This window comes from Numenius arquata, chromosome 11 (genome assembly GCF_964106895.1).
Source record: "Numenius arquata chromosome 11, bNumArq3.hap1.1, whole genome shotgun sequence".
Classification (NCBI taxonomy): domain Eukaryota; kingdom Metazoa; phylum Chordata; class Aves; order Charadriiformes; family Scolopacidae; genus Numenius; species Numenius arquata.
In genome coordinates this window covers 11,423,096-11,450,912 of record NC_133586.1, presented here as the reverse complement: position 1 = coordinate 11,450,912, position 27,817 = coordinate 11,423,096, and the positions used below count along the sequence as shown (strand labels likewise).

The 27,817-nt window shown below is 39.8% G+C and overlaps 1 protein-coding gene across 5 annotated transcripts; it reads left to right on the top strand.

The window, feature by feature from the left end:
* Positions 1–3,747: 3,747 nt before the first annotated feature.
* Positions 3,748–27,722, top strand: GABPB1 (GA binding protein transcription factor subunit beta 1). Of its 5 annotated transcripts, none has more exons than XM_074155508.1 (10): positions 3,789–3,854; positions 9,426–9,579; positions 10,925–11,032; positions 11,946–12,113; positions 12,582–12,776; positions 13,896–14,043; positions 14,398–14,511; positions 19,333–19,518; positions 20,869–20,984; positions 25,911–27,716. In XM_074155508.1, exons 2-10 carry the CDS (start codon positions 9,496–9,498, stop codon positions 26,061–26,063), a joined length of 1,272 nt encoding a protein of 423 aa, XP_074011609.1. In that variant the 5' UTR covers positions 3,789–3,854; positions 9,426–9,495; the 3' UTR covers positions 26,064–27,716. The 5 variants fall into 5 exon arrangements, with proteins under 5 accessions (XP_074011612.1, XP_074011611.1, XP_074011609.1 ...); XM_074155509.1 differs by having other exon boundaries at positions 3,813–3,854; positions 13,896–14,007; positions 25,911–27,722; XM_074155511.1 differs by lacking the exon at positions 9,426–9,579 and having other exon boundaries at positions 3,748–3,854; positions 13,896–14,007; positions 25,911–27,722.
* Positions 27,723–27,817: the final 95 nt, after the last annotated feature.

Below are 27,817 nucleotides of genomic sequence, written 5' to 3'. Positions count from 1 at the left end.
AGCCCCGCAGAGGGCTGGCAGGAGGCGTGAGGTTGCCCACAGCCCCGCCCCGCCCCGCTCCGTGGGGCCCTGCCCTGGCAGTCCCCTGTGGGCCCGGCGCCTCGTCTCGGTTGCGGGCGCTGTGTGTCACCTTTTGGGCCAAGGCACCAAAAGCGGGCTCTGAGGGATGTCACACCTCGTGTGGGGCCTTAAACGGGCCCTTCTGCTGCCCTGTGAGATCCGGTGTGGGAAGGCGAGACACCTCCCCTTCAGAAAAGAGCCTTTTATTCCTAGAGAAAACTGCGTTGACTGGGGATGCTGTAAATTGGAGCATCTCCCTTATGAAGAAAGGCTGAGAGAGCTGGGACTCTTTAGCCTGGAGAAGAGAAGGCTGAGGGGAGACCTTATCAATGCTTATAAGTATCTGAAGGGTGGGTTGAAGGAGGAGGGAGCCAGACTCTTTTCAGTAGTTGCCAGTGAGAGGACGAGGGGCAACGGGCACAAGCTGGAACATAGGAGGTTCCACTCAAATATGAGAAGAAACTTCTTTATGGTGAGGGTGACAGAGCACTGGAACAGGCTGCCCAGGGGGGTTGTGGAGTCCCCTTCTTTGGAGATTTTCAAGACCCGCCTGGATGCAGTCCTGAGTAACGTGCTCTGACATGCTCTGGGCAATCCTGCTTCGGCAGGGGAGTTGGACTAGATGATCTCTATGGTCCCTTCCAACTCTAAAAAATTCAGTGAAATTCAGGTCTCATTTTTTGTTGATGGCTGTACTTTCTGCGGAGCTTGTGGTGTTACTACAAGCGTCCTGCCTCGGTGATGGCAGGTACGTGCTGACGTGCTGTACAGTCGTCCTGGGATTTAAAACATGGGGTGAAAGGTGGGGAGAGGCGGCTTCCAGACAGGTGGTGAGGTGAGACATGTTGCGCCATCGAGATCTTGCACCAATGGAAAGATGCTCTGTCCTGCCACAGTCCCAGTCCATCCCCTAATTGTGCCAAGGTGGGGGCTTCAACTAAGATACTTCAACCTATTTCTCCATTTTGCCAATGGAAATGTCTTGGGAACTGGAGCAGTTTCCTTCATCCACTTTGGGAAACAGGGAGGTCATGAAACCAAAATGAGAAAGATGCCGTCTTCATGTAGCCTTCCAAAATACTACTGATTAATTGCCAAGAAGGCTTAATTGTATCACAGCACTTAGTGGTACAGTAACAGTTGGTGTTGGGTACATGAGAGGCTCAAACAATATCCTCTAATTTGCAGTGCATAGAAGCGATCAGACATGTAAAAGATTCTGGGAGAAATTAGTACAGCTCTATGTCTTCTATATTGTGCAATCAGAGAGGTTAATACCAAAGAAAGTTGATGTACTCTAACAACATTACGCTGAATTGAATAATATTAATAACACAATGCTCCTGTGCCTTTTTCAGAACTGCTCCCTTTGTTTTAGCCAAGATGGGCCATGCCAGAAAGGTATGACAAAAGTTACTCCTTTCAGTAAGTCCACTGATGTCAAAGCTTGGGATCTAAGTGTGCAAATTAATGTCAAGTATCGTACTACCTGCTCTCCAAACTGCACTCGGAGAGTCCCTTTTATTGTTTCTCTTACATGAAGAAATTGTGTTGTAAAATCTTTTGGTCTTACTTGTATGGGCAAACCCCAACCATATATAGAAAGATGTTGGGGAGGACCTGCTTTACCATATTCAAAAACTTGTTAAAGCATGCTAATACGTTGATTGTGTTATAACATGCTGTGGTGTTGCCTTAGGTTAAAACACATTTTCCTATCAGCACAGATGTCACTGCGTAGCAGTATTAAATAAATAAATAAATAAAATTAAACAGTAGAAATCAGTCTGCTTTTTAATGTAGAATGTATTAGATTATTTAGTTAACAAAAGCTATAAATTAATACCTTATAAAGCGGGTAAAATAAAGGAAAAGAAACCAGGTATTTTACAGATGTGAAATGTGTTTTGACTTGCCTACATCAGACATCAAATGTCTCTCTCTTAAATGTACTTCTGGTGAATTCTGACGAAAAAAAACCCCAACATGAGACACGATTACTTTAAAGATAGAGGTTGTGATCATAATAATGAAAACCCATATAAAGTGCTAATGGACTAAATGCAGACTGCATTCCTCACCTCTATAAAAAGATTTTCAATAATACAGAACATTTTGCTTTTCCATAGCATAGCACCGCAGCTAACGCCACAAGGCGTTCCTGCGCGTTGGCACATGCCTGTGAGGATCTCGTACTTTCTGCATCTACTGCTACTGTGTAAATGAAAACCTGTAATATGGCAAGCTAAATGCTTGTTGAGAGACACGGAACGCTTACCAACAATGGAAAAGAGATGTGATGAAGTCTGGGTTTAAAGTTTCTACACCCAAGTGACAAGTGACAGCAAGAGGAGGTGTCTGGACTCTTTCTCTAGTGCCGCCTTCTGGCTGGTCACTCCTAGAGAAGTAAGTCAACAGGTCCCCGAGCCAGGTGGCAACAAACACATCAAGGAAGATTAAACGGCTTTCCAAAAAGTTTGTGGAGAATTCCTCCCTGTAGCCTAACGCAGATCAAAAATACCGCGAGAACCGGAGGGAGCCCTGTCGGCCAGGGTGGCACAAGCCCGGCCGTGGCCCGCAGCCAGGAGAGCTGCTCTGCCACCACGCGCGGGGCTGTTTCAGCCGTCCCTCAGCATCCAGTTCCATGGTATTTGCACGGCGATGTCCCCTCTTCAGCATCTGGTTATTTGTATTTTCTCTAAAGCTGTGTTAGACAAGTCAAGGGCAAAAAAATAATGGGTACATAAACGATGTTGTTACGAGTATTCCTCTGATTATCTAGCAGGTATTATCATCTCCAAAACACAGATCTTCAACTACAGATCTCTAGTAAGTGTTATGATCTCCAAAGTACAGCAGAACTTTGTGATTGATAATCCTTTAGATTATGGGATCTACGCTTTATGGTGGTACCGTTAAGATTTGTGACCTGGAATAGCTTTGGGGAGAATGTGAGCGTGACCACTTTGCATTGCTGAAACACAACCAGGAGAAACATGTCAGGGGCCGGGATGTCAGTTCCAACGCCCCTTCGGGACAGAAGGCCAGAGCTCTCTGCCAGAGCAGCAGGGGCTTAGGATCATTTTGGAGTTTTCAACCACATCAAATCCTATCTCTACGATCTCAAAGCGTAACTAAAGCCCTGAGGCAAGGCAGCAAAGTCCTTGCTCGGACAGGACACCCTCGCCTAGGAGCGCCATCGGAGCCTCGTGAGGCGGGAAGAGTGCTGTGGCAAAGACAAGCCCCAAGAAGGCGCGCGGGAGGGATGGCGACCCCCTTTCTTATTTCTTAAACTGTTTTTAGGGCAGCTCTCCCCGCCCCCGGCACGCTGAGAGCTCGCCTCCAGCCTCCGGGGCCGTCCGAGGGCGGCGGGCAGCGCCCTGCCCCCGCCGGGCGGGAAGCGGGACGGAACATGGCGGGCCCCTCCAGTCTCCGCTTCCCCCGCCTTTCCCCGCGCCGCCGCGCATGCGCGGCGGGCGGCACCGAGGCCGTATCCCTCCGCCGAGCCCCTTTTGTCGGGGATATTTTGTGTAATAAGATAATAACCCGCACCCCATGGTAAGTGCCGGGCGCCCCTCCAAGCGCTGCCCGCGGCCGACCCCGCTGCCCCACGCCCGGCGGCGGGCTGGCGGAGGGCGCGGCGGGACAGCGCGTCCCGCCCCTCCCCTCCTCCTGCCGTGTCCCTCCGCCAGCCGCAGCGGGGACTTTTGTGTGGGGCTTTTGGGCGCCGATGAGCGGCGGCCTCCGGCGCCCCTGGTTGTTGTGGCAGCGGCGGCGGCCGGGCCGGCAGCACGGTAAGGCCCCATCCCCGCGCCCCGTCTCTCCCTCACCCCCCCCGGGCCGGCCAAGCTTTTCCAGGTCAGTCTGCGCCTTTGTATAGGGCCCTGTTACCGGATGTGGAAGTTGATCTCTTCGCTGGTAAAAAATAATTCCACTTCCCCCGGAACCCGGCGCCGCGGCTCCCTCCGCAGCGCCCAGCCCAGCCAGGATTTCCTGTTGGGGAGAGCGGGCGCGCTGGCCGGCCTTCCGGGGACCCCGCCGTGCGGGGGGCGCGGGCAGCGCCGGCGGCGGCCTGGGCCGCGGCGGCGGCCTGGGCGGCCCGCGGGGCGCCGGGCGCGGCCTGTGGGGCAGGGGCTCCGCCGGGGTCGGGGGCCGCCGAGCGGCCGGCGGGGCGGCGGGGGGACACACATGGGTCGCCTCGGGGCCCGGGTGCCGGCGGCGGCCACTTTCCCGCCGCCGCACAGGCCCGGGCGAGCGCGACGCGCCCAGCGAGGGGCCCAGGCGCTGAGGGGGTAGAGTGGGGCCCGGCTCCTCCCGCGGCTTTCCCCGCCGGGCAGCCCGGTCTGGGCCGCGTGGGGCCGGTCTCGGGCCTGGCGTGGGGCGGGGTGGCCGGTTCCTGTCACGGCCCGGCGCCCCGGGGGCGGCGGAGCTGCGTGCCGGTGCTTGGCGGCAAAGGTGCCCTGAGGAGAGGCAGCCTCGGCGGGAGGGGAGCGCGTCCCTCCTCTGCGGCGGCCCTCGCCCGGAGTCTGTGACTTTCGCTTTGGATTCTTAATAAAGCATATGGTGGGGGCATAAACGTGGGATAAGATGTGTTAGTTCGGACTGTTGTCTTTCTTCTCTCTACTAGTAGTCAACAGTAGTTTCTGTTGGTGGGGCTCTGTCTGATGGCACGGCAGTGAAATCCCCTGTAGGAAGTCATCTGCGCTTAGAGTTTTTAACTTACAGCAGTTGTTTGTTGTCCTTTAACCTGCTTACTAAGGTAGCCTTTATTTAATGGCAAATGCTGCATCTTAGAGTTAAATGTGCTAAAAGTTGTGAATGCACATATTGGAGTACTTCAGCTTAATTATTTTTCTTAAATTATTCATGACTCCTGAAGTATTAGTAAGACTAAGCAGTTTCGTTGAAGGGTGTATGCACACAGGAATACTTGTAAGGGTACCTAAATCCGCTGTGTAAATACGGTTAAGAGTATACACGGCAGAGCAGCATACACGAGGTGTAGGCTCTTGTTCATGACCCACTTTCTTTGCTGAAAACGGTTTGTTTTCTAGTTTGTTTTTTTTTTTTTTAGGCCTGTGTGCTAGACAGAAACTGTCAAGGAAGATTCCCCATAATAAAAAGAATGCTTTAATTACAGAGGCTGGTGATTTTTGTTGGAGCATATTTTCAAGTTTTGATCAGTCTGAAGTGTACACTTAAGTCTGTAGTACAGGCTATATTGCAAGCCTTTAGATTCTTCATGTCAGTCATAGCTGCCGTAATGTAAACTTTCTGGTATCTGCTGCCAAACTTACTTGTGAAAGCTTTGTAGCTTTTTGGCAATGCCAACCCAAATCTTGGTTGGGGCCAATGGTTCACCCTTGTTGCATAATAATATTTTTAAAAGGTTGCATTTTGTTGCAGATAGCGGCTAAGTCTGTGCTCTCCTTTTTAAGGGCAAGACTTTTCTACCATCTGCATTATTTAATGGAGTTATGTTGATGATTGTTGCTAATTTAAATTAATATATGACCCTAATTGGAGGACAGACTTGCATAAATACAGGCTTGACTATCTTAACCACTAAGCTATTCAACAATAGATTTGCATTTTTGATCTGTCTTTTCAAATCAGTTATTTTTCATCTGGTGCATACGTAGTCCAACATGAAGGCAATATTGCTGTTTAAACAAACCGAGAGAATTTAGTTACAAACACAACACAGTCATACAGGAAAGCTGAAAGCACTGGAATTAAAGCTGACTGCTTTTTATATATTAATGTCATCATTATCATGATAGAAGTGTGCATACTCTAAGCCTATGATGTTTATATTAAGATTTGAAGTATGCTGTGAAATCATTGTCAAAATACATTTGGGAAGGGTATGATTCCCTTGGGAAACAATACAGGAACTTTTTGAGTTTATCCCATGTAAGCTGCTATGATCACTAATAAGTGATATGTATGGTAAAGGCATACCAAAGTTCTAAGCTAGCACATGGAAATACACCTACGTTTAATGCAGACCTTCTGGTTTCTTTAAAAGTTACAAAACTATAATTGAAATAAAAAACTTTTTGAAGAAATTGTTCTGAGTTCAGGTATTGCACTGTTATATCAAGATGTAAAAGAAATGAAAAATAAAAAGTTGATCTTCAGTTCTAATAATGATCAGAACTGAGTGCTTGATTAAAGATTTAAATAGTTATTGCTAAATATTTGTACCTCAGAATACTTTTGACCGTGGTATAGATAGGTATATAAAACTAGTTAGAAGTTGCTCTTCTAAGTTTCAGGTCATACTGTGCAGTGTTGAAATTGGTAGAATGGTAGCATTTCTGAAGATCACGTCTGAGGAAGGAGGTTGATTTTTTTTTTTTTTTCTTGAAATAATGAAAAGAAAATGACATTCCAAAAAGGGCATTCTTTTTTCCAGATGTAATGGGTGTGAGAGTTGATGGATCTCAAGCAATTTTCCAAGTGCAATTCAGCTGCATGTCACTTCAGTAGGGAGACCTGTTTAATTAGCATTTTATGGAACTTTTAGGGGTTTTTAGGAATGATTGTAAATCCTTATCATAGTTATGGTGCATATTGATTCAGTTTACCTTCCAGTGAATTGCACTGCTGCAGTCCATGCTCTTCTAGCTCAAGTATGTCTCTTCTAGGCACATGCCTTGGTAGAAGTATGCTGGTGGCTGTGAGGTCTCTGTGATAGCACGTGTTCTGCAACACCTCTTTTGTGCCTGTTGATTTTGACCAGCTGATGTTCACCACTGCAGTGGTAGAAGGGCAGTAGGGCTGGGTCCAGGATCCTTGGGGTAGGATTCCAGTCTGAAGGTGCTGCCGTATTTGAAGCCAAACTTAATCTTCTTTGTACTGCAGGCTCTGCTGCTCTGTAGACTGTGGTGTGGGACCCCAGACTTCCCAAGCTGCATGTTTTTCAGTTCCTCTCCCTCACCAAAGAGCCCATTTTGCACACAGGTCCACCTAAATTCTGATCAAGTGCTGTTACATACCCCTCTGGTAACAGCATGATGTTTGGAGTTTTATAGAATGTATAAAAACTCCAAGGTGGATACAAAAAAGCAGTATGATTTCCTGTTGAACAGAAGTAAAATAGCAATAATAATTTAATGTAAGTTTTAATTACCAGTGAATTGTAGCATCTGGCTAACAATACTGTACGGAATGCTTTGCAGTAATGAAATGTGGAAGTTCAGGGGGTGGTTAATGCAAAGAAGTCCAAACCCAGCAGAAGCTCTTCCCTATTTACTTGAATTGTAGATAAACCCTTCTGTTCACGCAGTTGTGTAGGAGCTGTTAGAAGTCTGAAAACGTACTCAGATTGCCATAAGAATAACTATAATAGTCTCAAGACTTTATATCAGAGCCAGGGATGTATTTATTGTCTGAAAGAATCCTCTTAAGAAGCATTATTCAGCTGTTGTGCTAGCCAAGCTTGATGGAAATGACATGGTTACTGAAGAACATGCTCCAACACAGTTCAGCGGGGACGCTACGTGGAGCAGAAGCAGTACTTAACTAAGAGTGCTGTTTTGAAATGGAAATCTCATTTCAATTTTAAATATATTTTATTGTACTATATACAGAACTTTGCTTTTGGTAGTATCACTGTGCTGTTGTAGTGTGACTAACTGATCTTAAGAGAGCAGCTGAAGAATCTTTCGGAAAGGGAAGAAAGGGAAATTCTGACGCTTCTCAGTATGTCCCAGTACCAGCAGTGGAAGGGTATGGAGGGAAGTGTGGGGTGTGTTGTTACTCAGTGGTTTCCTGACCTTACAATACTGGTCCATGGAATTGTCTGCCGAGTAGAAATAAGGTTTGGGTTGACTGCTCTTGAGAAATTTTGATAATGCTAGCAAGTGACTAAGTGTACATGCGTCTTTTGTTGGAAAGGCCTCTTCAGTTGCTGCTGTTAGTGCATTAGTGACATATAATGTGATTTATATTTTTGAGTTTGTGTAATTTCACTAGGTTTTTAACTTGCTTCCACTAGATGGCCCAAGCATGCTTTCAAGTACCCTATGAGAGCTGAAACTTTTAATTCCTTTTAAAAGAATATTTGTGTCATTTTAACTGAAATTAAAATTCTATGTCATGAGAACTATGTGAACTTTTCTGATGCTTTTTGATTTTTTTAAAATACACACACTCTATATCAACCAAGAGAGTGTTGGTTAATGTAAGTAATATGTGGCAAAGAAGGTCATGTCATGTATGATCTTCCATGTCCCTCTTTTTTCCCTTGGTTAGAACACTTATTGAGTGTAGTCCAATGCTGTTGTTTGCATTGAGATGAGAACGGAGGTACTGTCACTCTGACAGTGCGTTCAACAGTAGTGGTTCAGCAAGACTCTGAAAAGCTGTCGATCTCGGGCTGGTTTGTCCTTAACATCTCCTGGGAGCAAGACTTGTGTTTTGCAGGCCACCGTAATTGAATTTTTTTTACTGCTTGATTTTGCTGCATAGGGTTTTGGTAAGAACTTTGCAGTTCATTTCATCAGCATAAATGTGCTCACTGGGTTCTGAATAGGTGTAGTTGCTAAATGTACACACTGTAATTTAATTAGCCTACTTATGTTGTCTAACAGACATCATGTATAAGCTTGTTATCAAGGCTATGGTTTTGGTTGGTGAAGATGAAGACAGACAGGTATACAGAGAAGGCAGCTCTTACCATGACGGTGGTCAGACACTGGAACAAGGCTGAAGGAGTGGTGGGATGTTCATCCACGGAGACATTCAAAACTCAACAGGACCGAGCCCTGCACAGCCTGGGCCTGTTGGGCCAGTGCTGACCGGGAGGTTCAGCTAGGTGACCTTGAGAGGTCCCCTTCAGCCTCAATTGTTCTGTAATTCTGAAAGGAGACTCCATTGGTTCCTTCTGTCTGCTGCTGTTTTAAAACAAAAATAAATACAAGAAAAAAAGAATTGTTGTCTTTCCGAAGTAGTTCCTAACTTCAATGTTTTGTATTAAGTTCCAGGTTTCCTTTGGCTTCTGAGGACCTTGATGTGGTGGTATTAGACCACCAGAAAAAGTGTGTGTGTCTGTGTGTGCTTTTTTCCTTCTTAAATTGCGTTCCCCTGCCTCTTCCCCCCACCAAAAAAAAAAAAAAAGGCTGCCATATAAAAGGAGTGCTATATTCCTTCATTTCACTACTGCACTTGCCAAATGCCCTCTCTGTCCTATTATCGTTTTATATCATTACTCCTAGTGTCCCCCTTTAACAGGGATAGTAGATGTTCTCTTATTCCTGTGTCTCTTTTGCTCTTTTTCTTTATGGAAGAGAGTCAGCTGTTGTCCCTTCCTCTGCATCTGACTCTGCTCCTTTTTTCCTTCCTTTTCCCATTGTCAGTATTTGTCCTGTCCTACCACCTTCCTGCTTCTCTTCCCTTTTCTGGCTGGAGACAAATCAACATGTCCATATGTACTGGAAGGATGGACATAAATGGAATGTTATCCTGGTGAAGGGGATATTGCTGCCTGCAGTCAGTTCTGTAGACAAAGAGGTAATCTGCTCCCGTTCCTGGCCCTACTGATACGTGTTGGAGCTCTCCATTTGCAGTATTTCCATCTTCCTTTCTAATTTCTTCCAAAGTCAATATCTTGCAGCTTACTGAGCAATATACCAAACAGATTTTGCCAGTTGAGCCAGGTGCAGAGAACTTTCTAAATATGATGGTTTTGTGATAGAAGTGTATGCTTAAGAAAAGAGATAAAAGATGATCCTGTAGGGATTTCTTTTTGAACTGATGCACTCTAACTTTGTGTAGGACATTGGTAGCATGGCCAGTTATTAGTAATACAGGCTTTACTTTGCTTGTGACTGGAAATTAAACTGATGAAAGTAATTCCATTCCTAGCATCTCGGTAGTGAAAAACAGGTATGGGACTAAAACGTTACTGAGATAATTTGGTGAGTTTAGGTTTAGTTCTAAACTTTTCTTTTTACTGAATGAATTTAATAGCAAGCATGAAATAGAGTGGGTTTTAAAAGATGTTATACTAGGAATTCTTTGATGCAATGGAAACATTGTGTCAAACAGTGTCATTTGTCTAGGTATAGTTTTGCATGCTCTTGTATGGAACGTTGCATGTTGTAGAAGGGACATTATCTAAAGATGATGTGAAGAGTTTTTCAGCTACTGTCTCAGTCATGCCTCAACCAAAATTTTGCACTTAACATCTATTTAGTAACTGTAGACAGTTGAAGCAGGTAGTAATGTTTGTTTTCAGGCAGACATTTTAGTTCATATGTCTGATGCAAACAGTACAATAATACACACCTGTTGCGTCGCTTTGTAGCTAGGAATGCGGAAATTATATTGTAGGGTGAACAAAATGAAGTGATAGGGATGGGCAAGATGTCAGAAAGGTGTTGTGTTTCATTCTATCTAAATGCGTTTACATGGTGGTAACTCTTAAATACATATAGGCAGTCTGGACAAGTGAACGTAGTGCCTTTGGGCGTGTGACGTAGCAGCCGTGATGTAGTACCATTTGAAAGCTGCACAAAGTTGCAGTATCAGGTGAGAGCTTCCAAACCGCTTTCTGCTGTAAGAAATGTGCATCCAGTTCAGTTTAAATTTAGTTTGATGTAACCGTAGCAGCTGCAAAGTGATAGCATTGTAATACTGAAATCTGTACTCCAGTGTTCATTCTGTTTGGCTGACAAAAGTAATTTAAAAATCAAACTGCTTATTGCAATCAATAAAGCTTGTTCTGTGGCTAAACAGTTTTTGAACTTTTCAGAGTAGTTCGGAAATAATTTTTAGAATGACAGTGGCAATTGTATACTTAAAATAGTATTAATGTTATTATTTTTTCTTTATATTCCTTTTTGTTCTTCACTAGATGTCACTAGTAGATTTGGGAAAGAAACTTTTAGAAGCTGCACGAGCAGGTCAAGATGACGAAGTTCGCATTTTGATGGCAAATGGAGCACCTTTTACCACAGATTGGGTAATGAAAACTTTTGCAGTGTTCAGTAAATCCTCTTATTTTTCTCACCTGAAGAAGAAAATAGGATTATTACAATTAAGCATTTATATTGCCAGCCTTGGGAGTTTCTTCTTGGAATTCTGCAGTCACATCATCTAATGTCTAATTCAGAATTAAAATTGTCTGTTTCTTCATGTGACCTCCTACTGATTTTAGTAACACACTGCGAATGAGCTTATTCTGGTGGCTTTTAAGATGTACTTTGGAATGGTTAATGGGAGAAAGCAGCAATCATCCTCCTAGTTACTGTGTTTATGCATTTAGTATAGTGAGAGGTTTGAATTATGAAAGCAGTCCCAACTACCTAATATGTGCAGCTGGGAGTTCCCTGATACAGAGACTGTGAGTTGTCTTTGGAGGTGCCTGTTTTTTAATAGGTTGTTTAGGGAGGTCAGGTACCTAAAATTCTAGGGTATTTACAAGCCCTTAAGAGCCTTAGTCTGCTTAGTGACCTAACTTTCAAGTTGACTCTGTTTTGAGCAGGAGATTGGACTTAAATGACTTCCTGAGGTCCCTTCCAATGACAGTATGGCATGTTGACCAACACTAAAAAAGGGGCTAGGCCCCTTGAAACATCACACCTCAAAAAGACAGAAAAAGCAGGGCACAGACCTCAGAAAAAAAAAACAACAAACTGCTTCTAGTGAGCTGCTTTTAGTGTGGTGTGATTATTAGGAAAAAACAAACAAACAAAAAAACCTCAACTTTTTTTTTTTTCTTCATAGTCTGTAAAAGCCCTGACAGCTTCTTTCTTTGAGACTGCAAGGGAAAATGATTTTAAGTGGTGACCTGACCCCTGAGTTTGATAGCTCCAGAATAAGAACTACTTCATACTGACATCTGTTAAAAGTCCACTTTTTCTATTACTTTACAGTTGGGAACATCTCCACTTCATCTAGCAGCACAGTACGGACACTACTCAACAACGGAAGTGTTGCTGCGAGCAGGTGTAAGTCGGGATGCCAGAACCAAAGTGGACAGAACTCCATTACATATGGCAGCATCAGAAGGCCATGCCAGCATAGTAGAAGTCTTACTTAAGGTAAAGACTGCTAAAACAAGGTCTGAGGCAGGGATATTACAGTGGTTTGTGATCTAATATTTGCAATTTCTGTTTAGTTGTTGAAACCAACGTTGAAATGATATGAATATTTATGCTGTGTGCATTGGGTGCTTTGTTTTCCTATTAAGCTGTAGTTTATTTTGCATTAAAATCATCATCATTTCAGGTGAATTATTTATTGCTGTTTCAAAATAAGACTACTTCCTAATTTGACATTGTGTGAGTAACAGCTTTTAGAACCAAGATATGTTATGTTTTGGGGAGTCTTTAATCCTTTAAAGGTAAATAATTTATTTGGTAATTAGATTGCAGTACTTTTAATACATCTGTATATATGAGATAACAGGACATTACTGATAGAGATAATTTTGGGCTTCATTCTGTGAGCAGCGTTACTTAATTCAGATACTTCTAATGACATAATTTATGCAATGATCTTGTTTGTAGCACGGTGCTGATGTCAATGCGAAGGACATGCTTAAAATGACTGCACTTCACTGGGCTACTGAACATAACCACCAAGAAGTTGTAGAACTCTTAATCAAGTACGGGGCAGATGTTCATGCTCAGAGTAAATTTTGCAAAACGGCATTAGATATTGCAGTAGACAATGGAAATGAAGACCTTGCAGAAATATTACAGGTAACTTTTGATTCATGATGTTAAGGGAACTTAAAGCAAAGTACTTGTTCATACATGTGATAAACTAAGCTTTTAATATATAGCACCTGTGAGATCATATATTCCCTGATAATATTCCCTAGACTCCAGTCTAGTTCATGACATGGAAATTAGATTAATGTTAATAAGCAATAGTTGGCCAAAGACCATTTTCACCACATACAAAGTCAAGGATGAGTATCCTTTATTTTCTTAAATTTGAGCATATGCAGAAATAGGTGGAGTCTTCACAAGCAAGGTATAAAAAACGTGACTCCCTATTCTGCCAGTATGTTTTAACTATACCTGAGTGTTTACTTAGCTTCATATATGGATACTAATTTCCTAACAGAATTGGACATGAGAGATGCCAATTTTTCCTAAATTAGCAAAACTATGATTGAATTGTTGGAGAAATGATTGGGATTATAATAGATACTTCCGTGGAAATGTGAGCTCACACTTCAGTAGTGGTCTTGAAGACAAATTCAGTGCTAAGCATTATTGAGAGAAGAGTAGAAACCAAACCAAAAAATACTGTTATGCCACTGTATAAATCTGGTGTACCCCTACATTTTGAACTGTGTGAACTTCTGGTCTGTTCCTTTAGCTTCCTCTTCATTACAAAAAGGCTATAGTAAATAAAAGTCAATAATCATTCAAAGACAGACAAAAAGAAGAATGCCATCTTCAATTCCTGGTAATTACTATGCTGTCCAAGCTGATTTTCATGGCCTGTAGCTGCCACAGCAGTTTTAGTTCTTCAGGCCTCTGTTTTAGATACTTGAGCTTGCACATCTACAAAAGGGCCTTGTCTTTATATGTTCCTCTTTGTTTACAATAAACGGTATGGAGAAGTAGTGGTATGTCATTATTCTCTTCCACTTCAACAGACCTTTTGTCTTTAGATTTCAGCTAAAAAAACGCTTTTCATGAACTAATACCGAGCACGAGATATGACACAATGTGTGTATGTTGCATGAGTATAATGAGGGAGGTCATCCCTGTTTAAGTGGAATGTGCAATAATTCTGGTTCTTACAAGGTAAATAACTTCTTTATACCTACAATTGGAATGATTATTATTACCTTTGTCTCCTAGATTGCAATGCAGAACCAAATCAATACGAATCCAGAGAGTCCGGATACTGTGACGATACATGCAGCAACACCACAGTTCATCATTGGACCTGGAGGGGTGGTGAACCTAACAGGTCTGGTATCTTCTGCAAATACATCAGATGGAACAGGTATTTAGATGCCTATAGGATAGCTACTGGGATTTTATACTTTAATTGATTTTCACCATTTAGTGAAAAGGCTTGAGGAAAAACAGTGGTAAGAACAGAGTAGTTACCATGTTCCTCTTCAATGTGTTTTATGTGTTGTAAATATCTAGGTACTTTAAACAGCAGTCTTCACAGAGATAAGTTTTCAGAAGTTGTGTGTGCTTAACAAACTTGCCTTCAGAATAGCACTTTGGTTTATCAGAACGTTGCTGAGAACAGAGGGTGTGTGTTAGAAGCTTCAGTGCAATAACAATAAAAAAAGGACTTAATTGGTTTTAAATTTATTACCTAACTTTATTTTTATCATTCTACTAGATGAAACAGGAGTGTCTGCTGTACAGTTTGGAAATTCATCAACGTCAGTATTAGCCACATTGGCAGCTTTAGCAGAAGCATCAGCTCCACTGTCTAATTCTTCAGAAACACCAGGTTAGAAAGCTAAGTCATTTCACCTTATTTAATAAACTGAAAGTACATAACTGGTGCTTCTGGAGATCTTTCCTTTTTTCAGCATGAAAATTCCTTTTTTCAGTATGAACAAAATTTTTCCTTTACTTTCACCTGGAAGGTTGCCAGATTCATTTGTACAATTATTTCTAATAAGATTTCTGACCACAACTGGTATTTCTGGGCCTAATGTGAGTAGCATTCATCTTGCTGAAAGCAAGCATAATGCAGGAGATTGAATTCCTATCTTTGTCTATATACAGTCTAGTTATACTTGTGGGAGACTGTTTTCTTTGAATGCTTCTTCCTGTTAAATATTGGGAAATGGCCTCCAATGTAGTTTACATCTACCCTGTCAGCATTTTTCTTATTTTCAGCCAAAAGGCACAAGAACATTTGGGGATCTTAATGTCCAGTTTGCCTATTAGAATGTCTATGGGTATTCTTTTTAACACTGAGGTATTCTACTTGCATTTGTAACAATTTGTAGTGATCAGTATGTCCCACTTCAGACAAACATAAGCCTAGCAATACATTATTGTTCTCCTAGGAAGAAGCATCCTGCATCCCTCACTGCAGACATATGCACACTCTCTTATTCCATAAGGCCATGACAAGAAGCCAGAAAGACTCAAGGAATTCCATTACCCCTAGTTCTCAAGTTTTGTATTCCTGTTTCTTAACACAAAAAACCCTTCACCTCTGCCCTATGGATCCTTGCCAGTTACTGCTTTGTCTGAAAAAAACCTGTTGGTGAAGGTTCCATACTCTGCAAGTTGCCCTGGATGTCTTTCTCCATTCTTTCTGAATAATGTGGTGCTTGCTTTGTGTACTTTTCACTTTTGTTCATTACACATACAAAGTGAAGAAAGAAATGGCAGTCAGGAATCTTAAGCATCAAAGTGGGTTATAAAGACTAGTCATTACCATTAACAGGTTTGAGAAATAAAGATAGAAGCAAGGAAGAGAGCTTTTATAATTTAAGCAAGTTCTAATGCCATCTACAATAAAGTTGAAATGCGATCAAAAGCTTCTGAGTTATTGGAAGTTGCTTTATAAGAGGATGCCATTAAACTTCTTTTCCAGACCGTATTTTCCTGTTATGATGTATGTTAATATCTTGCCATTGCATAAAAAATCAGGTGAAACTAGCATTTAGGAGGTCAAGTGCTGTGCTAGTTCTTTGCTAGCTAGCTTTGGGACACAGAAATCCCTGGTTTTTGTCTCTGAAGTAGTTACATGGTGTACTTGAATTAAAACTTCTATTATTCTGAGAGTCCTAAATGGTGTTTTTGTGGAGACCTGGCTTTCTAAAGAAAGCTGTGAAGTCTTTCATGCATCCTTTACTTGTCCAGTGCTGTTTTGCATATGTTGCTCTCTGGTTTTCTCAAGCAGTATGATGTCTGTAGCTACTGGAGTTTTATGGTAGGCCAGATTGTTTAGTTTATTTAGTATTTATAGTATTTCTTATACTGACATGTAGCACTATAGCCTTATTTCCAAGTTAGTTTGGGATTTTGAGCACTAATTAGTGATATGATATATAGCAAGATGAGGCTAACTTTAAAGCCGGTGACTGGAGATCACTATGGAGAGCAACAACCCTCTATTGATCAAGGATTTATGTTGCTTGTGGAAACCTGAGTTTTTCTGAACATGTTTCTAAAGAAATGCGCTTACTTTGCTTTTTTGTTGGTGATAGTCAGTATGATAAATTTTACAGAACTGAGATACTTGGCGTGGCCAAAGTCTTTTAAAAACTCACACAGAATTCAGCTCTGCAGGTGACATCGTTCTTAAGGACACGGCTTTCACTGAAAATACAAACGACTTCTGTACTCTCAGACTGGCTGACATGACAGCTGCATCCCAACATATACTTGAGTTTTCATCTCTAAGTATTTTGAAGTCTTGCAGGATTTCTTTTTAGTATAGCTCTTTTCTTCTACTCCTTGTCAAAGCATTGCCTAAGTACAGCTTTACTGTTTTATGACATTTAAATATTGCGAGTGAAATGGCTGGTTCAGAACCAGAATGCAGTGCCTTTCATTACAGAAGAAGCTGCTGATATTTTCAGTCAATTAATGTATTAAAATGAAACTCAGGTGTAATTGTAGGAGAGAGAAACTCGAGATTGCATGGGATTATAGTGCATTAGATGCATATCCAGGACTTTGGTAGCTAACCAAGTGTTCTCATGTTTCATGACCCTACCCTTGCAGTGGTGCAGCATAACCTACCTTACATATCAGTAAACCACTCAAGATAAAATTATAGAAGAGGCAGGAGATGACAGGCAGGAAGGAATAAGCTTGAAGTCTTGATGCAGTAGCTTCCCACCTCCAGTGTGCATCATACTGAACCCTCCTGTTGCTTTCTGTTCTGCTTTGATTTTTATGCAGACATGTGGGCAGTCTTGCAGCATCTTACTGTCTGCAAATTATTTCCTGGGTTATTGCTCCTTTAATAGTCTATAAAGTATAAAAAAATAAAAAAGCAGCTTTTTGTCACCTGTGCATCAGTAGTGTGTTCAAGGAAAAAAAAAAACAACAAACGAACAAAAGCAAAAAACGTTCAGTTTGTGCTCGTCTTGTAAAAGATCCATATTTTCAAGAATTGTAGGATTGAGAATTCTGGTTTTGGCTTTTACCTTGTATTTAGCTTCCTGTATTTAAGACTGGACAAATCACTTAAGTTCTGCCTTTTACATTATTTCTGTCTAGGTTTGTCTCCTTTTCCCAAGTTAACTTTACCCTGCTCTCCTTCCCCTACTTCCTCATGTCTTACAGTTAAAAACACATCATTTTTGTAAAACTGAAGAAAGTAAGGTGCTTCTCACTGGAGCTGAATAGAATAATGCTTTTTTAAATTGTTACTCAGATGAAGTGTATATGAAGACGTGGATGTTATGTACAAATGTGGTGCATAATGTATGTATGGAACTTGGATTAGAGAAAAATCTGATGTCAGATGTGTTTGGTGCGCTCATGTTGGAATTAGGCATATGTCTTACTGCGTGTGCAGGTGTTCTTTTTTTTCCCACACACACTGCAGAATAATGCACGTTAGTATAGTGATTCTTGAAAATAATAGTGATATTTTAAATGACTTCAGCTTCCCCTCAGCATATGAAGTAGTGTGGTAACTAGTGATTATGTGGATATATATACGGAAAGAGAGCAAGGAAGGAATAAGGCCTGTATTTATGGGGATATCTTTCCTTTATATAGAATAGCTTCTTTTTAGATGAAATATCCGTTTGTTTTTTTTTTTCCAAGGTCTGAAGAAGTCCTAATAATGTTTCCTTCCAGAACTAAAAGCCCAGCCCTGAGTTTGAAACTGAAAGATCAGAGCTGTTTGCCACAGCAGCTAGTATTGGCACTTGCAACTTGGAATTTTTTGTGAGAGTGGTCTTTCTTACTGCTGAGCCTGTACTTGGAAGGCAGATCAAGTTCAATACAGCACCACTTATTCATGTAGGACTTACTGTTTTGGTTTACTGAGTAAACACTCTGTGAATATTTAATGAGTGCTATAGGACAGTAATCTCCGAACATAAAGATCTTCAGAAGGCAGTGACTACAGTCATTATTTGAACTACAGAGTGATTTTTGTGTGTGTGTTATATTGTAATTAACTTAAAAGATGAAAGCTTTGGGGTTTTATGTACCTTCTCTCATCTTGAGCATCACAACACAGTCTATAGGGTTTTAATTTCATCTCTGTAGATAGAAAGCACTCTCATGTCTGTTATTTAAATCAAAGGCTTTGCTTTTACCCTGGCAAATTGAAAATAAAATACAGAGTTAGTGTGCTTGAAATTCTTTGATTGTGCTACTAGTAATCTTGCTCTTTGTCTCAGCATCTTGTTTTAAAAAATAAGGGTGGTAGTATGAGACCCCAGTTATATTGTATAGTGCAAGCTGTGGTATGTGTTGTAGTTCTGAATGTGGCCTTTCCCTTATCTTACCTTGATTTATGGATGTAATATGGAACTGTGAGAGTTCACAGCTGTATACTCGTTATCAGATCATAAATTTGAAATATTTAGTTGTGCTGGGGTATATAATATATGTACAGTGTTTATTTTACTTTTTAAGCTTTATCTTTCTCCTTCAAAGGTATAAAATGTCAGCTCTGCAGAACTTTTCTTTTAGTCCCGTTTCATACTTTGTATAATAAATAAAATTGGGGTTGTGTTTGAAGTACCCACTTAGTACAGAGAAAACTTTAGGATTCTCTAGAATCTCCTTCAGTCTGTTACTGTTTTGAAGACCATTATGACAAACAGAGAATTCTGCTTATCAGGCTGGGTCCTGAGGTACACCTAGCAAGGCGCTAGTTGAGGAGTGGTTTCAAGCTAGTATGTCAAGTTTAATATTTTTTTTTTTATTCTACTGTTAGTGTAACTTATTCCAGCTTGTGTACAATATAACAGTTATTTGTGTTCTTAGAAACGCCTCTTGTTCTTGCTGCCATGTAAACACTGAACCCAAAGCACCAGTTTCGAGTAGAGTGTATCTATTAGGAAACTTGATAAATAATAAAAAAAAAAAATAAATTATATTGAGCAAGGTAAACGAGGACAGAGTTGCATGCATGTGCATATCTTAGTGCTTTTTGTAGGCCCAGTGACAGATTTCTAATAACAATATAATATGTAGTAATGCATTAATTTGGGGATGGGGACAATCAAATTTTAAGACATGAAAGGATTTTTTTCCTCAGCTGTACCACAATGTATTTGAAATCGTAAAGCTTAGTTTATAAATTGACTTAATTCCTTTACTAATCTGTTGATAGTTGTGGCCACGGAAGAAGTTGTGACTGCAGAATCTGTGGATGGTGCTATTCAGCAAGTTGTCAGTTCTGGAGGTCAGCAAGTTATTACTATAGTTACAGACGGCATTCAGCTTGGTAACCTGCATTCCATTCCCACCAGTGGAATAGGGCAGCCAATCATTGTGACCATGCCAGATGGACAGCAAGGTGAGTGGAAACTTGTATGGTTCAAGCTTACAGGGCTACTGTAGTTATAGTAATAATAATAAATAGTTGGGTGCAAATACCTTGGACAACTTAGTGTACTTATCAATTTAAATATAGCTTTTAATTCTTGTACTGCAAAAGGCTCAGACACACGAGCTGCTGCAGTTCTGTGAGTTACCGCATGTTAGCTGAGCCTCTGCATTAGGAGAAAGAACAGAAGAATTACTAAACTGTATGGAAGAGAAATAGGACATTTAATGGAAAAGTGATAATTACTTGCTTTGCCTTCAATAAGTTGAATTATTGCAAACTTGTTATGAAATCTAGAAGATGGAGCAAAACAGAAGCATCCTTCCAATATTTATGCTGTTGCCTTGCTGGAAATAGTGTGTGGGGAGGTGAGGCTTGGATTTAGAGATCTGATGCATGAAGCAAGCTGTGCATGTCCCATGGAGTGTGTTCTTCACAGAACAAAAGCCGAGTCTTACATGCTTGAGGTTTTAGAGGAGCAGTGGCAGAACCAGTTGAAGCCAGGGTGACACAAATTGTCCTGCTGGATCATAGGTACTTTGTTTGTGGAAGCTGCTGGTGTAGTAAGTGCCATTTTGTGACGTGTGTGTTTTAGGTGGTTTCTTTTAAAGATGCTTTGCCGCTACTATTTAGACAAAAGCGATTCTTTCCCTGGTTTCTTCATGAGGACTCACAGTGTGGAGCTTGAAGGGTTGTACACCGGAGACCAGTGATTCAGTTGACAATCTGTCTGAGCAAATACAGCTAGTTATCAGAAAGCATGAACGTGTGTAGGTAGTCATTGAAGTGACAATTGTGTTTCTTTGCCAGATGGTTGCATCAGTAAATTAGAGTATGAATTTCTTTAGATCCCTAATTTTTTTCCTCTAAGGTTAATAACTGCTGGATTTTCAGATTACCTAAGGTGTTCTAATTAATCAAAATCAAAAGGCTGTTTTGTATTTAGTATTTACTTAAGAAACATTATAAAGGAGATGGTCTGCTACAATTATAGAAATGACAGACTGGTAACTGCTGCGGTTCACTTCCATTGTCTGCTTACTCTGTGAAAAACGGCAATGATACTCCAGAGTGACAGCTAACTATTGGAGACCTCAGTAACAGAATTATAAAATTCTTTAGCAGCATACAAGCAGCTAAAGTTTTTAGTAAATTTTCCCCGTAATGACTTTATAATGCACTTTACTATATAGTTGTGTTTTCATAAAGGAAAGTCTTTGCATTTTATTGCTGTTAATAAAATTACTTAATTATATGAATTTTATATAGCGCAAATATTGCTTCAAGTAAACGTATTTATATGTACAAATATGTTTTCAGTATTAACAGTTCCAGCAACAGACATTGCTGAAGAAACTGTGATAAGCGAAGAACCACCAGTGAAGAGACAGTGCATTGAGATTGTTGAAAACCGTGTGGAGTCTGCAGAAATAGAAGTAAGGAGTATATTACATGATGTGTGTTAACGAGATTGTTCAGCACTGAGTATTTGGTTGTGATTTTTTTTGTGTCATTCTAGAGTTTAATTTCTGTGTTACAGAGAATGAAGTGTGTGAAACAATAACTTGTTCAGTCTCCCCTGTTACAGGAATTCATCTGTTACAAAGTTGTAAAAAGAATATAGGAGGGCTGTTTGCTTCATCCTCTGGTTGTGCATGTAAAAGTGACACTTGTTTAAGTATTTGATAACTTAATTTTTTTGTTTTTCTTTTAAGATCACTAGCTAGTTTTAAAAACTAGGTACCCATATGTTATCGAGTAACTCGACTCTTCTGCGCTAGCAGTGAATGAGAGTACTGTACCCCCATCTTTCTGTTATAACCACATGCTTGTCCTGATTGTGAGATCAGAATTTTAGCAGTGTTTCCTTTCCATTCATGATACCTAGATAACTGGTAATGGAAATGTGAGACAGTAAGATTCTGTGTTTGCAATTTTTATCTGCTCCACCCTTCTCCCTTCCCCCCTCTTTTTTTTTTTTTTTTTTTAATTTCTGGAGCAGTTTACTATTACACGTCTTTGCACCATCTTGGTTGTTTTGTTTTTTGTGGTTTTTTTTTTAAATTATAGTGCAGAAGACCTAACAACATTGAGAGAGCTGTTCTTTTTATACATAACAAATAGATGTAGCTGTTCAATTTAAAACTGTAGTTTTTTTATATTAGCCACAATAGGTCAACCATCTCATTCCTTCTTCTGTTACTTCTAACTGTGCTCACCAGTTTTGGTCAAAAGTTTGTGAAAGTTGCTGTCTGCCTTGACTAGGCTGTAAGTTCTCATTTTGTCAACTCCATGATAACTTCATTTATCAAAGCTTGTATTCTCCGGTTCGTATTATTGAATTGTGCCTAATTGAATACTTTTAATTGTTCAGTATGTGCTATATGTTATCCATGTCTAATAACAATGATTATCATCTTTCATCACTTGCTTTCCCTGTCCCTAAGTTGTCACATCCAATATTTTTGGCCTTTGCAGCTTTGTGGTCATTACAGATTATCATGACAGTTGAAATTTTGTTGCTGCGTTTTTTAAAATGTATAAATGTTACAATAAAAGCATTTTTTTTGTTCACACTTTTAAACATCTGCCTGAATTATTCATAAAGGAAATTATGTTTCCTTAAGTATTTTAATAATTCTGTTAGGCGAAGGAAAAAGTACCTAGATTCCTTAAGGAATTAATTGACCTGTCCCTAATTACAGATAGTTGGTATAACAGTACAAATAATTCTTTGAAGGGAACTACCAGTTTCAGTTACGTATTTTAAACATGTTTCTCAAATATCGAAGGAAGTTGATTTTGATGAGTTTACTGTCTGTTACTCTTAAGTGCAAGTTTTGGCGACTGACTTTGTCCCTGCCTGTACAAATGGAAATGCTCCTGCAGAGTCTGCCTCTGCTTGGGGGCCAGTTGACTTCAGGAGCCTACAGGAGCATGGTGCTACCTCACTGTGGTAACAGGGACATTAAAGAAGTGCACATAAAGTCAGTTCACTTCAAACTTCATCACGGAAGGTGGTAGATACTTGAATTTGGAGGGAGTGGGACCCCTCCCCTTGTTAAAATACTTTTTTAATGTACAAAACTTTTATTGTTTGGTTTCTTTGGTGATTCATTCCTTTATTTCTTTATAAAGAGTTGATTCCAGGCTAAGAGTGCTTTCTTCAGTTGTTTTAAATTCCTAGTGCATGAACTGTTAACTGTAGTTTTAAGGTCTTTACTTAGAACATCTTCCCATTTATGTGAGGTGACAAACTTTCCTGTGAAAGTATTGTGAAACAACTAAAGCTATAGTGGTGTTTTTTTGATTTTTCTCTTTTGGGTCTGTTAAGTTCAAACGTTTCCACTCATTTTGAAGAGTGATAGTAGTTTTCCTAGATGCTTTGATACTTTAAACGTAAGATGGCAGCAAAAAAAACCACTGTCACATAGATACTCTGTTTTTCATTTTCATGCATAATTCATTAACATACAGTGATTTTTATTTTCATTCTTGAATTTGACTGTCTTTCCCATGTTGCATGTTTGAAAGGTGACACGCATTAGAACCAGGACAATAATTTCATTAGACTAAAAAAAAAAATCATAATTGTAAATCAATTATATTAGTGATTTCATATCCATGCTTTTTCTGTCGTTAAAAAGAATGCTTGGTTTGGTTATTTTAGTTATGGGTGTCTCTATTGTCAAGATATAGACTGTTAAGAAAAGTTATATGTAATGAAGAAAATACCCTGATAAAATGGAAGATTTCTTAAGAGCACTCAGGATCCTCTAATTTGATATTTACCTGGGTAGGTTTTTATACTGATACAAAAGGACTTCAGATAATGAGAAGGCTTTCAGTTGTGTTCTAAAGAATGCCCTAAGAACACTTTCTGGATTTGATGAAGTTAATAGACCAGATATAGTCCTTCCTATTCTAGATGTCAAAGTTAAGGAACCGATTTCCGTTGTTCAGTCCACTGTAGACCTGCAATGCTCCTCCAGAAGCACTGTTTTCTTTCCACTGCCTCATTAGAGGTATGCTTGGCCTCAGTTCCCTAACTCATTCTGTTTACGTTAGGTCTATGTCTAAAAACTACAGCTATTAGTTGCTGGACTAACCCGCATGCTTTGAATTGCTAGTCTGTCTGGTGGATACTGTTTTTATCTTCTTGTCTCTGCTACTGAGACTTTTTTTTTCCCCCCTTTTTTCTGTCCCTTCCTTAATGTGTTGTACTGCTTGTGGGTACAAGGCTCTATTTCTCTCTTCTGTGGGAAATACTCGTAAGTCTGCACACGCTCCATGGTAGTGATAGCACCTTGCTTTTTGTAATGCACCACAGAACCACTGGCCAGTGAGCTACTGGTGGTTCTTACTCTTCTGCAGCACAGTAGATAGAGCAGCTTTGCTTCTTGCCAGTAGTAGATCTCTGATGTTTTTTACGTGACAAATTCATGATCTAGATAATAGATAATGCCCTGCTCAGTGTATCCCAGAACTGAGTGCCCTCAAGAGGGAGGGGTTGCTTTCCACATGTAGCAGGATGAACTGTTTTTGATTGCTTCCCTGAGAACTGTCTTGTAGCTCTTTTCACCAGCTTTCTACTCCATGAGGCCATTTTATGTAAGCTGTTGTGTCCCCTTAAACTGTATAGATAACTTACAGAAATAAAGAATTGCTGTATTCCAGATCCTTTGAGATCTACGCTCTACCCTTCATTTGGCATTTGTCAGTCTACTTCACTACATGGCTTGGCCATTCATAAAGCTGATTAAAAAACAGAATGCAAATGTTCAGCAGTGGAAGCTGAACTTCCTTTTCAAATAAGTAAGCAAGATCAGATAAACTCTCATTTTATTAGCACGTGCTCCAAATGAACCAAACTCTAGCTTGCTTCCTTCAGCTCTTAAAGCCCTGTGTAAAATCAGGTTGCACTTAATGGAGTTTGCTCTGTTCTTTGTTTTAGCCAGTCTTTATAACCTGTTAATAACATCTCTCCTTCACCTGTTGTTTTTGCTATACAGATGCTGCTGTTAGCAATGATCTCATCACCTATGTCATTATATTCCAGCACATTCAGCACAGCATGTGACAGCTAAATGTGGCTGTGTCAAGTACTGAGAACAGTAGCAAGTAGAAGGGAGGCAGAGTATTTGGTGGTATTTTCAGGCTCTGACCATGAAAATATGTGAGTGCATCAAAGAGGTGAAGAATAGGGATGCTGTTATGGGGGTGTGTGGGGAAAAACCTCTAACAACTGTGTGAGGTATTAAATGGGAATGTGATACTGAACTGCTGAGATGGGAATAAGGTGAAAAGGCAACTTGTTTTCACTGGGCCTCAGTTTTTGATAAGAGTTTTGTTTTTCTGGGAGATGGCTTGCTTCTCCGACAACCTCCCTCCTGTGGCTATTTAACATCTACAGTGGAAAGAATGATTTGAAATCAAATACCTTACTCATAAAAGTATGATGCACTTTAATGAAGTGGTATTTGGTTGAAGATCAAAACAAAACTATTTTCCAAGCAAATTGCTTTTTCAATTGGGCTCAGTGCAGCATCAAACAAAATGACAGTACCTACGTCACTGGAGATAGGAACTCGGGAGAATGCATTTCTAAGGCAGCTTCATAGGAAGTGGCATTTCCTGTATTATTTTGCTTAGAAACCATTTTATAGCCATTCCCAACAAACTTGTATGCAAGATGAAGCCTTAAGTTAACCTTTTTCAGTTCAAAAGGAATATCTAGCTAAATGCCTGTTAATTCATAAAAATGTGGTGTCCTTGGGGATGTAATTATACCTCTGGATTGCATAGTATCAATCACTTCAGATCACTTCATTTATAAATCAGTTATGTGTATATTTCTGTTAGTGGGCAGCTGTCACTTTCCAGTGCAAATTGATGATAGGTAACAGTTTTTGATCATACTGTCTGATTAGAAATAAAACAGAAAGGGACAATCCTGTTAGGTTGGATTCTGATCCTATTAGAAGTTGATTTAAAAAAAAAAAAGGTAACGAAGGGAGTTAAATCGTTGGAGATATGTTAATATATTACATTAGTATTTGATGACCATGCTTCCGCTTTTTTATTTCACTCTTTTTCCGTGAGGAATTGTTTGGTATCTTTGCAGCTAAAGAAACTTGAGTTTACTATATTTACACTTCAAGCCTTATTGTGGGGGGTTGCCTGGTGTGAGAGTTCGTGTCTAATTTACACAGCAGCATTCATATATGTTTGCCCGAGTAAGAAATGAACAGTTTCTACACGATACCCTAACCCTTGAGCTGCACGTAAAGAAAAAGTATTTGCCATTTTAACTTGTATTTGATACGTATTTGACAAAATATTGCTGGTTCTGTTTCTAATAGGAAAGAGAAACTCTTCAGAAACAACTGGATGAGGCAAACAGAGAAGCACAAAAATATCGTCAGCAGCTTCTAAAGAAAGAACAAGAAGCAGAGGCTTATCGGCAGAAGTTAGAGGCAATGAACCGCCTCCAGACTAATAAAGAAGCTGTTTAATAAAAAATGAACATACTGCAAAGCCTGTTACTTTCAAAAACCTGCAGTACAATCTTGAACTGTACGCTATATAGGTACAGACACAGGATTACATGATAGAGAAGATGCTACAAGTTGATAACTGGACTTAAGCCGTGAGCTCTGACGAATTACTTGTAACATAAAAACTCTGAATTTAGAAATTGTGAAAAGTATTTAAAATGAAATACTGTAAATAGTTGTTTTTTTTACAGTTTCAAAATGAGTTGATAAATCTTTTTGAAGGGATCCAGAAACATGAGAAGCCAATGTTTTTGTGAAATTTTTGATTTTAGTATGAATCTAACTTCTGAAAAACAGAACAGTTTTAAGGGTGATGTTGTTGATTTAAGCTGACAACTTGAAAATGAATTATGTGACAAAATGAATTAACAGTTATTTCTACATGGTAACAACTTAAACGTCTCTGAATAAGACATTTCCAGGTGGAAATCTTTGTACAGCTTTAAGTAGTTGTCTCAGATTCTCTGAAAACCATTTTTGGTTTTGTTTTGTTTTTTTTTTTATTTTAGGCGGTGAAATTTTTATATTTAATTTCAGATATATCCAAGTAGATTTACATGTATATGAAGCTAATATTTTTTAAACTTTTCAGTTTGTACATATGCTGCATGTTTTTATAATTTCTACACATACATCTTGCGTAGGTATTTTTCAGCAAAGATGAGAAAAATTATGAGAAAAATGTTTAGTCTATAGGTCATTTGAAGTAAGCCTGCAGCCAGTTTTATTGTGGGTGGTATATTTCTTGGAAGAATGTAACTTGTAATTAAAAGGAACAAAAAAAAAAAATCTTAATTTGCATATTAGGGGCAATTTAAAATTTGGTAGTGGAGGCATTGAAACTTCACTTTGTGTCTTACAATTTTCCTGTACAAAAATTTTAAAGTTCAGTAACAAATAGGGAAGAATGTCTCCACTGGAACACAAATAGTAGTTCTTTTAGAATTTTCCTATTGATCCGTTTCCCCCAACAGCCTTGAAATTATTTCAGTGATACATTCTTTTCTAAACAGACTTTTGCATTTTAATTATGCAATTGGACAAGTAATTTTTTTATGTTGTAGTGATGCTCTTCTTACCCGGCATCATTGTTCTTCACTGTGATACTGTGTTTGTGTGTGTCTGTGCAGTGATCTATTATGCTTAGGATTTATATAGCACGTTACATCTTCAGAGCATTGTAAAATCTTTTAAAGAACCCTTACTGTACTGCCTGAGGCAGGTAAGTGAGTGTTACTGTCTCAATTTTATAACTGGTATAAGCGCAACACAGGGCGTGTTAAATGACTGGCCCAAGACCACGAGAATCTGTGGTGGACCTGGGAATGGATCTCAGGAGTTTCTGGCTTCTAGTCCTGTGCTTAGACTGAGCTGCCTTAAGATTGTTCAGTGCTGTGTTACATTAAATTTTGAACTACTGTGCAGATTCCTTTTTTTGTAAGATAAAACTCCTTGTGCTTTGCTTTGTTGTTCCATGTTTCACTGCTTTTATGGAATTGTTTATATAAACTTAAGCAAAAAGTCTAGTTTACCTATACTGTACACACAGGAATTACCCTTAAAACTGTACTCTGGCCTACTTTTTCTATTTTACAATTAAATATCTTTTCCACATATATATAGTGTAGATTCAATTCTGTTTCAGTTGTTTTGTATGTGCATTAGAAGGTCAAAGCTGTGCTGTGTTAGGCGTTCAGAAAAATATGGAAAAA

What these genes read in the sequence shown, in the direction of transcription:
- GABPB1 (XM_074155508.1), top strand. Translation starts at nt 9,496, where the DNA reads ATGTACTGGAAGGATGGACATAAATGGAATGTTATCCTGGTGAAGGGG. An exon ending in TAATTCTTCAGAAACACCAG is followed by an intron (nt 14,512 to 19,332) that starts GTTAGAAAGCTA and finishes ATCTGTTGATAG; the next exon opens with TTGTGGCCACGGAAGAAGTT. An exon ending in TGGAGTCTGCAGAAATAGAA is followed by an intron (nt 20,985 to 25,910) that starts GTAAGGAGTATA and finishes TGTTTCTAATAG; the next exon opens with GAAAGAGAAACTCTTCAGAA.